This window comes from Alligator sinensis, unplaced genomic scaffold, assembly GCF_000455745.1.
Source record: "Alligator sinensis unplaced genomic scaffold, ASM45574v1 scaffold269_1, whole genome shotgun sequence".
NCBI lineage: Eukaryota > Metazoa > Chordata > Crocodylia > Alligatoridae > Alligator > Alligator sinensis.
This window is the reverse complement of record NW_005842048.1, coordinates 1,001,106-1,011,820: the sequence shown is the minus strand read 5'-3', so window position 1 is coordinate 1,011,820 and position 10,715 is coordinate 1,001,106. Positions and strand designations below refer to the sequence as shown.

At 43.8% G+C, this 10,715-nt stretch overlaps 1 protein-coding gene across 4 annotated transcripts in view; it reads left to right on the top strand.

The window, feature by feature from the left end:
• The window catches only part of FRZB (frizzled related protein), a 74,110-nt gene that overhangs the window by 56,358 nt on the left and 7,037 nt on the right, over window positions 1–10,715 (top strand). For all 4 annotated transcript variants that reach the window (XR_003093868.1, XM_025203228.1, XM_006022855.3 and 1 more), the window contains exon 3: window positions 8,884–8,949. Coding sequence is in view for 3 of the 4 variants with exons in the window: in XM_025203228.1 (XP_025059013.1) it covers window positions 8,884–8,949 (66 nt within the window). In the remaining variant the exon portion in view is untranslated. The remainder of the gene's footprint in view (window positions 1–8,883; window positions 8,950–10,715) is intronic.

Genomic DNA, 10,715 nt, shown 5'->3' with positions numbered 1-10,715 from the left:
AGGAATAGGAGCAGGCTCATTGACCAAATTCTAGGACCATAGTAGTAAAATGTTTTCCTTGGATTAAAACAGTTCCTGATATTTTTATTGTTTTTAAAAAGGAGGGTAATGTTTTAAGCCATACATCTCATTACTGTCAATTTATGTCACTTTGTGTTTTGTTAGTGCATCTGAGTAAAGTTCTGCAGACCAGGGGAATTATACAGGATTAGTTCTGTAGTTTTGTTTGGAATTGAAATTGGAGACTCCTTGAATAAATATAAGTCTATTATGAGCACCTGCTTTCAGGCAGTTTACCAAATGCATTCAGATTTGGCCTAAAGTATGCATGGCTTCCCACAGGCTGAATGAAAATCACAAATCACTTATTTTTCTGCCTTTATTATTTTAAGCATGCACATAAAAATAAAGTGCATCACAATCTGCAATTAGATTTCTGGCGATGCATTTTAAAGTCAAGAGAAACCTTATTCCCTTAATCCAAAATGCCCCCTGTACTCCTGTATATGCTTCTTTTTAATTATATTAACTCATTTAAGCCAATATATTTGAGAACCTCATAGCCATATGATAACCTCTACAGTTTTTCAAAAATGTAAATCCTTATCAGCAGATAAAGGTTATTCAGACTGTGTCAAAATGCTGAATATTTATGCTCTGTTGCATGAACGCCGTGTGCCCCCAGAGGCTGGGGGGGCATGGCGAGCTCCCACAGGCAGCGGCAATGGTGGGAGCATGGAGGTGGCAAGCAGGGAGTTCCCACAAGCAGCTGTGGCACTGTCAGTGGCAGGGGGGGAGGGGTGGCGAGCACTGACCAGTGGTTAGCAACCACCTGGAGACACCACCGGCAGCATTGGTGGGGGCCAGCAGTGATCATGGACTGCCTACAGACGCTGCCAGTGGCGTCGGTGGCGAGGGGGGGAGGGGGCAAGCAGTGACCTCCTGCAGGCAGGTGTACTGCCATGCTTAGGGGGTGCATGTGCACCTGCATGCATCCCCTATGCATCACCAATGCCCTGTTTCACTTTTCAGTGTATTCAAATCAAATGCATTGGGTTTTAACATAATTTAAATATTGAATGAAGCATATATAACCTGGGAGGCAACATTAGATGTTTAGGGTATAAGAATATATGTCAAGATACCTGGATTCTGTTGTTAACTCAAATACTACTCTTTACAACCATAAGGACTGGTAACTTCACTTTTAAAATAAAATCCTAGGTTCTGGAGCAAAATTATGCAGCAAATACAGAAACAAGGGCAATTGAGTGGCCACATACTCATTATTATACACGAGTGTTGCAGTGCTATGTATGCTGTATATACTGAACCAAATGCTCCTGGAAGAGCAGAATAGATTGATGATATGATGTACTTAATTTCTGGTAGTTTTTAATAGGCATATTGGTGTGGTTATTACTGCATAGCATATTCTTTATATTTTTCTAAAAAGAAATCCAGTGTCCTCTGACTAGCAAACATAAAGGGGCACATTTTCTGTTGGACCTCTATTGGAGAGGAAGCCTGCCAGCAAACTGGCTTTGTGTGTGGCTGTTGATATGGCTTTAAATATGATAATGTTACATTTCCTATTTCTCACTGTAGCAAAACTCTACAACAATCTGCTGCCCCAAAGTATCCAAGCCCAAATATCTTTCATTTTTATCATAGTAATTAAATAGCTCAACATTTCTGCTGTAATGATCAACAATGACATTTTTAACTCTGTGAGTGAAAGCATAAGTATAAGGCTTCAGTGTTAACACTCTACTGAAATTAATCCAAATATTCCCACCTGTGTAATTGTTTCCAACTGGCTGGAAATTCAGATAGAAACTGCTGCAATAGTGTACATCTATAGCATATTTTGAAGGCTGCCCTTTTATGCAGCAAATTCAGAAACAAAGGTAATTATGAGGCCACATATTCATTATTATATATGGGTATCAGCCTTAAATATATGGTATAAGCTAAATCATAACGTCCTATGTGATGGTGCTATGTAGTAGAGAGTGATCAAAAGGAGCCTTTCCTCAGAGTCTGGATTAAGATTCTTCCTTCTTTGTTATACTTACTATTACACAATTAATTAATGCATGGGATTTACAAATTGCAAGTTATCTACAAGAGTATACTCCCTTATTTTTTCCCTATATAAGGTAAACTTTGAGTGGTTGTTACTAATGTCATTGTAAAGAAATTGCATTGCAGAGCTTACCTATATCAAGAGAAAAAAAGCACAGAATAGAAATGCAGAATAGAAGAGGATTCAAACAAAGCTGGTTATTTAGGACTACAGTTTCGGATTTTGGATCCAATACAGTAATTAGATGCCTAAACTAGAATTTGGGCAGGATTTAGTTGTCCTAGTTCAAACTGTAATCCAAAAAAGAATCCCTGTTCAGCTTCTGCCTAAACTCCATAAATACATTTTTTTTTTTTTTTTTTTTTACTAAAATTCCCTAGTGTCTAAGAATTCGTTTCTGTGCATGAGCAGAAATGCCCTGTTTTGAGCAGCTTGGTACCTAGATCTTACCTAAACTACTGGGATCCAGAATTAGTTTTCTTTTTCATGATCTGAGTGCACACAATACACTAATAGAAAGTTACTGCACTCAAAATACTGTTGTGGCTGCTGCTTGCTTTTAAAACTCAGCCACTTGAAGAGGAAGTGGTAGTGATGCTGCTGCCTACATATTCTGTAATGGATCAATAGTTAGAGTTTTTACCTAAGTTAGCATTTAGGGAGGGGTTCAAATTCACATCTCATATATCCTTGAAGAGTCAGCTACCCACCAGGCTACAGGCTATTTTGGACAGAGAACACTCTCTGCCTCTTGAATTAAGACTGTGCCACAGTACAAAAATATTTTTTGATTCGCCGACTCAAGACAGAAGAGGGAGCTTGACTCTGTAGGCCTGAGATTAGGAACTGACTTGAAAGGTGGAACTCCTGAGTTTTGGCCATTGCTTTGCAATCTTTCATTGGCATTTAATGTTCAATAGTCTTACAATAAAAACGAAACATTCCTGGTGCCAAGGACTAGAATCCAGGTCTCCCTCTCACATGGCTACAGAGTCATGTTCCTTCTTATTCTCTATGGCTAGGTACAGAAATTTCATATAAACTGGCGTAACCGATCCGAAACTGGTTTAAACCTATAACAGAACAGAAGTTCAGTGCACATAGACCTGTTTAAAAATGGCAGAAACTGGTCTAAGATAGACCTGGATGGATGTACTACCTTAATTGGTTTAGGTTAGAGCAGTGTATCAAGCTTTTGTGCCAGATCTCTTCCCAACTCAAGTCACCTGGCATCCCAGGATGTTTTGCAGCTCCACTACTAACCCCCACTCACAGGGGTGGTGGGCTAGCCTCGGCCTGTGCTTGTCTGCTTTGGCAGCTGGGCCAGCTCTCCCCTTTGACTGTCACAGAGCCGGGGCAGCAAAGCCTGTGCTCCCCAGGCCTGTGTCCTGCCTTTGCCTGTCAGCTGGGCAATGCAGTGAGAGGAGGGGAGTGGGGTGGCAGAGCAGAGGCCCTTGGTCCTCACCACCCATCCAGAACTGCTGGGGAGGCCTTGCGGCAGGGGCTCTCTCCTCCCCCACTGACCAGTCCAGTGTGGCTTCCTTCCCCAACCCTGCCCCCTGCCAGCTGTTAGCAGCCAGGGGAAGGGGGCGGAGCAACTGGATCTGCCCCCCTGCAGCTCAGCTAGGCGGCTGTGCAGAAGGGCTTTCTCCCCTCCCTCGCTGACTGTCCCAGCACAACTTTGTTCCATGCTAGGCCAGTCAGCAGCGGGGAGAGAAAGCCCCCACCATGCACCCCCCCAGTGGTTCTGAGTCGGGGAGGCCAGGGGTAGGGGGTTGGGGGCATCCAATCAGGTGTGGCCCACCAATCGGCTGCATTTGGCTGCCTTTGGCAGTGTCCAACACAGGGAGGCACATGGGAGCCTGCTGGCCTTGGCCAGTGCAGGCATCCCTGTGGCCCACCATAACTGATGGGAGAATGTGTGTTCTGTTTGTTCCCTATCTATTCTCTGCAGTTTAGAGAAAGCTGTGAAGGTCTGATCCATTCCACCTCTGGCTTTTTGAATGTCTGTATCTAGGCTGTCTCTGACCCAGTCAGTTTTGCCTTCTTTGCTACAAGTGGCACAGGTTCAACGGCTGGAGTAGAAAACGACCCTTTCCTTCCACCACAGAATGACCTATAGCCTTGTGGTTAGGTCCCTCTCTTGGGAGGTGGGTTTGAATCCTCAAAGGAAGAGGAGAACATTGAGCCCAAGCCCCCAACTTCCTGGGTGAGTGCTCTAACCATTATGCTATTAGCAAAAAGGGAGCCGCTGCCACCACTAGCCACATTTTAAAAGACTAAACTGTGCTCCATTCTTTGAAGGTCAGCTGCATTCAGGGGAGGATTCTAGGCTGGGGATCCCAAGTGATCAGAGTCTATATCAAATGCGTAAGCTCTAAGGGCAGAGTTTAAGACACACCCTAATGTTGAATAGCTCTGGGTCAGGGGTCAGCAAACTATGGCTCCTGGACTAGATCTGGAATGGGAAGGTCTGATGGAGCCTGGGGCGACACAGAGGATCAGGCTGTATGCAGCTGTGCTATGCTGCCTGTCTCCTCCACAATGCTTTCCAGGTGCTCTCTGTGCCTAGGCTACTGTCACTGCAGAGGGGCCTAGTATCTGCCATGTGGGTAAGTGCATGCAGATGGAGTTCTCAGGGAGGTGGAGATTTGCAACCTGCAACAGGGAGCCAGTTTGCTGGTCCCAGCCTGGGGTGTTGCCAACCTCAACTATAGGTGGTTTCCAGCTCAGCACATGGGTATTATTGTATCATCATTCTGAGATATTTATATCTCCCCATTTACCATAAAAGGCCTTCAGTGCATCATTAAGGATCGGGCTGCAATACTTAACTTTTAGACACTTAAGTCCTTTGTTGGATCTACCACAAGTTAATTGCTTGCCACTATGTGTAGTACATGCAAAATTCCATGGCTATGTGGATCCATGTGAGTAAAGTTTGTTGGATCTGTACTGTGATTCACTTTGCTTTGTTTTTTACCAAAGGAAGAGGTGTGACTGCCTATATATTAGCTGTACTTTTCTTTTTAAATAAAGCACTTATTAAGATTTGAATTTATTTTTGTATACATTAGAATAAAAAAGATCAATAAAAACTCCATGAATAATATTCTCTGAACAATGCTTCAAAATTTATGTTTAGATCCTAGTTCAGTCAGAGTGTAAGCCAGTAGATATGTTAGCTAAGGAAGATAAAATTCAATCTATAGTGCAGACAAAGGCTGTTTCCTCAGTGCTGGCTTTACTAACTTAGGGGAGATTTCAAAACAAGACCACGGTAATGTAAAATACTTTAACAGCCCCCTTTTTATCTCTTAAATCTCATGACAGGTTCTCTTAGAGTGATGCAAACCAATTGCTTCTTTAAAACACTGACCCATTTATTTATATGTGACCTGACAGTCGTATTATAGGAAATCAAAAGATCTTTACCCACCATATCTCTGTCTGGAACTACAGCTCCCTCAAATTCTCAGGCTTTAAAAGAGCTATGTCACTGGTGAAGCCTGAAATTACACACTGCCACTAAGCATGTCTACATTTGGCCCTCAGTTTTGCCAGTGCAGTTATTTTGAGACTGTAGTAATTGAGAGCAGAATTTAGTCTGTGACCAATAGGTTGCTGACTTTCATCTCTCTCTTTCTGTGTGTGTGTGTGTGTGTGTGTGTATGTATATGTGTGTGTGTATTTGTGTATATATTTTTACAGGTAGCAAATTTACTTATGATTAGAGCAAATTACTCTATATATGTTGAACTGATTGAAATATATACCAAACTCAGATTGTTTGATAGAATGAAGACCTGAATTAAAGTTCTTATCGTGCGGGCCGGGAGCGGTCTGAGGCCCTCGGGGGTTTTTCGCGCGGCGGGCTGTGGCCAGCAGCCCGGACACGCCGGGTCGGGGAAGGCAGGCGGCACACTAGAATTAGGCACGGAAGCTTAGTGGTTGATTAAAGATTATTTTACTTACACCGAAGATGGTCGCGGTGCAGGCAGGAAAACTTGCTTGAGTTGCAGTTACAAAACAAAACAAAACTCGAACCTGCAGGGCACGAGAGTACGTCGCAGGGGGTTTTCTGCGATGGGAAGATGCAAAACACGAGAGTACGTTGCAACGGGTTTTCGGCGACGGGAAGATAAACCTGCAGGACTCGAACCTGGACAGAGCTCTGGATACACTCACACGAAGTTTGCTAGGCTCCGTGGAACTTGCGCGCAGGGAAGGGTATGTTGAGGGATCAGGCGGCGATGGGGAGAGGCTAGAGGCTGATCAGACCCCTATTCCTCCTCCAACTTGGGCGGAAACCGCTCAAGCCTCTTATACGGCTAGCAAGCCAATCGCTAGCCGCCACGTGGGAATAATTTAGAACTGGCCAATAGTGGGACACAAATTTGCATGCGAATGGTGGGAACTCCTTGCACTGTGCATTTCTCTTTTGCAACCTAGAAATGCACCCTGCAAAGAAAGCTACGAGTGGTGAGAAATAATTTAGCAGTGCCGAAGCACACACAAACAAAAATCACACCCTTGGGTTGTGACACTTATGACATAAGGGGCATGTCTACAAGAGATGCTTTACTTGACATTAGAGCTAATTACTACACAATAAGCATCACCATCTACACGTGCAGATGCTTACTGTGCAGTAATTTGCTCTAATCAAGAGTAAATTTCTACTCAGATACTTACTGCGCAGTAGCACATGTGTAGATGCCTGACTGGGAGCACATTTGCTCCTGATCAGCTGGGCAGCAGGGGGTGGGAAATTGCTCCCTGCCCCTGGGAGCTACCTGCTGCCAGGGCAGGCTCTGCCACCGTAGCCTGGGTGGGGACAATGTCCCCTTGCACCTGCAGCAGGGAGCTCCCAGCCCCTGCTCTGTGATCACAATCCTGGGGCCAGGGCTGGGAGATCATTATCTCCCAGCCTGAGCTCCGTGGTCATGGGGCTGTGGTTGGGAGAACCTTATGCCTCTGGGTCCCATGACCATAGTTTGGGCTGGGAGATAGGGATCCATGGAGCTAAGATTACTGGCATGGGCAACAGATCTGCTCTCACATCTCTGCACATGTAAACTGGATCCAGCCAGGGGCCATAGGTGGCAGATCCCTGACCTACAGCTAGCAAACACTGGGTTGTGCTATATATATACATATACCAAGTCAGTTCAACATGAAACAACATTGTGTCATAAAAACTGTAATTCCAGTCTCCGTTCCACCAAACAGTTTAAGTTTCCGGACCAAACTGTATCTGGCATGAGATATAAATTGTAGAGGTGCACCAATACATCGGTCCCATATTGAATTGGCACCAATATAAGGAAAATTGACTGTATTGGCAATTGGCTTTTTTGGCTGATGTGGCTAATAATGTCACCGATAAATGCCGTGTACATGCATGCAGCCGCAGAGCAACATACAGTCGGCTAGGAGCGCAGCCCAGCAGTGTGGAGAGCAACTGGGTCCAGCTGGTAAGTCTGTTGTGAGGGAAGGGGCATGGGGGGCAGATCAAGGCCCCTGTGGTGAGGGAGGGAGTGGAACTAGGGAAGGGGTTGGGGCAGGTGCTGTACAGCTGGGCCAGGGCATGGGACAGAACTGTGAGCGGCTCGTCCAGGGGACAAAGGGCGGGGATGGTGGCTCCCGCTGCTACACACACCCCAAGGAAGGCACAGAGGGCATGTGTCCCCAGATCTGCACATATGGTGAGGGTGGGCTGCCACTTTGGGCTAGGGCTAGGGTGGCAATGGGCTTGTCCTGATGGAAGTTAGGCCCAGGCTGTGCTCAGGGCAGGCAGTGGTGGCACTCAGAGGGGGGCTGTGGTGAATTTTGAGGTGGCTGCAGCCCCCCCATTGTCTGCCTCCCAGCACTGCCACCACCCACACTGAGTACAGTCCCGACCCAGCTCCCGGCAGGAAGAGCCCGGCACAGCTGTGGCCCCAGCCCGTAGTGGCAACCTGTCCTTGCCCTGTGCACAGATCCAGGGGCATATGCCCCCCTTGCCCTCCCAGGATGCATGGAGCAGCAGGAGTTTTCCCCCCCTCCCTCTGGGCGAGCCACTCGTGGATTTGTTCCGTGCCATGCCCTGGCTGGGCAATGCCTGCCCCTCCCCAGCCCCGGCCCCACTCCCTCCCTCACCCCCGGGGCCTCAATCTGCCCCCTTCTGCGATGCCCCTTCCCTCACCCCTTCCCCCGCAACAGAATACCAGCTGGATGCTGCTCTTTGTGCTGCCCGGCTGCTTCTTGGAATCGGATCGATATCAGTGGGTATGGCTCATTAAAAATCAGCCATCAGTATCGGCCCAAAAATTCTCTTATTGGTACTGCCCTAATAACTTATTTTCTCTGAACAATCTGTTGGGGGAATCATGGGAATTGCATAACATAGGTGCAAAATGGGACACATAATTTAGCCCATGTGCCAGAAAGGGGATGCCAGGCTCCTAACCTGCAGCTCCAGTGGTGCAGCATGAAACAAGAGAGGAACACAATTTAATGTTGAACTGATAGAAAACATAATACTTAGGCATTTCCAAATGAAATGTCTTGAATATTGTGCTTTTAAGAAAATCATGTCTTTCAACTTTCCCTTTGAACTGAAATTAATGCTGTTTTTCTAATTGTCCTAAAACTGCTAATCTAACTATCAGTTTTTCTGTGTTTTTATGCATGGAAAAACTAAAGTAATTATTATGTGTTTTTATTTATTTTTTAATTATTTGGCGGGGTTGGAAAGTTTATCACTGAGCCTATGCCTTGTTCTTTCTCAACAAATTTGTTCTGTTTTGCAGAACGCTGCAAATGCAAACCTATAAAAGCTACCCAGAAGACCTATCTTCGGAACAATTATAATTATGGTAAGGACAGCTGCATGGCCAGATATCAAAAATTTAAAGAGGAAATAAAAGCTTTTCGGGAAACAAGAAACATATTAGATGGGACAGGAAAACATTTGACAGAAATAGGCTGTGACCCTGATCACTAGTCAGACTTACTGTATTGAGTTAAGTTATTAGTACTGATTACAAAAGTAAGATGCGAAGATAGAGATTTTTTTTCTAAAGTCAAAACTTGCTGCACTTATAAGAGGATGATGAATGGATGGCATAATCTTTTAATAATAATAATAATAATAATAATTTAATTTTAGGAATTCGGTAAAATTTAGTTTTTCAGATTAAAATGTTCTATGAATGATTTTGATGTAACATTTCAGTGTTAACATACAAGCACAAGATGCTTGTTGTACAGTGCTACTGTTTTTCACTCTTGATGCCAGCTACATGGAGTGCCACTTTGTTGGATCCACAGGAGAAGTAAGAATTTATCCACTTAAAAATAGTTCTAGTCTGAAAAGTTGCTTAACAGAAATGACATATTGGCATTCTATGTTTGAAACCCCCTTTGATTTTCAGTTCAAGTTGTCTTTTCTTACAAAAAGGACGTTTTTACTAACCACTATCCCTGCAACTCACTTTGGGATTTGACATTCAAGATGGATTCCTTGTTTCTCATGCATCGTTGCCAGTAATGAGCATCTTGCTGGCCAAGTTATGTTGTCAGTAACACCTGCACAACCTGATGGTATCTATATTATGTTCTCAGTTGTCCAGATTGCCCTATTCTTCAGATGTCTCCTGGGTCCAGTCTGTAGCTTTTATTCATACAAATCTCCCTTAAACAGACCGACCTAATGAATACTATTTGCATAAGTAATATATTTATAAGAGTAGAAATTGCACAATTGGGCCCTTGAGATGTTAACATGTGAAGACCTTGCTTGTCTGAGTTGCTACTGTTGTTCAATGAACTTAAGAAGATGATTTTGCATGACCAGGATCTTGGTTTGAAAGTAGCTTTTATTGAGCTTTCATTAAGTTTATAACTACATGTGAGTATAATACCAAATTGGTATCAGATTTAGTGGTGTGAGATACGTTATCAGTAAAAGAAATTCTATTAGAAGATACGAGTATACTATTGCTTTTAGTGAAATGGAACATAGCTATAGTTTTCTGCAGCAGTCAGTTGTTTTATTTGTTGATTTGTTTGGTCAGTTTTGTGGTGTAAGTATTCTCCAATGGATAATGCACCTGCATGTGGTAGAGATTTGCTGAGCCAGCAACTGCTGATTGTGTGGGGGTTGTTTTGGAAAGAACAAGGATCATTTTTATATTGTGTTACACTATTTCTTTTTTTTCTTTCTTTTGAATTTAAAGAACTTTGGAAATGCAGTTAAAGGAGGACTGAAGCAGAATGGGTCTTGTGTTTAAGTCTTAAGCAGTTTTAATAAAGTGTATGAGGTTGCGTAAAATTTGGGTGCTGAGTGCAATATAATGTGGAACACTTGAGTATATGGAAAGTGGGGTTTTATTGGTCAATGGTCTTTCTCTCTCTCTCATTATTTCTTCCATTTTACCTTTTTGCACAGGTTGTAAGAAATTAAGAATATGAGGAATTTTGGATCTAAAATGGAAAGGGATTCTGTGACTTGTGCTGTGCAAGATGTAGTACTCCCTTGAGTATGACCTCTGGATTTACTCTGTATTTGCATATGGTGTTAGTTCACTGGTCTCCATGACAGATCTGAAAAAACTTTTCACCTTGAAAGGCAACTTTCCCT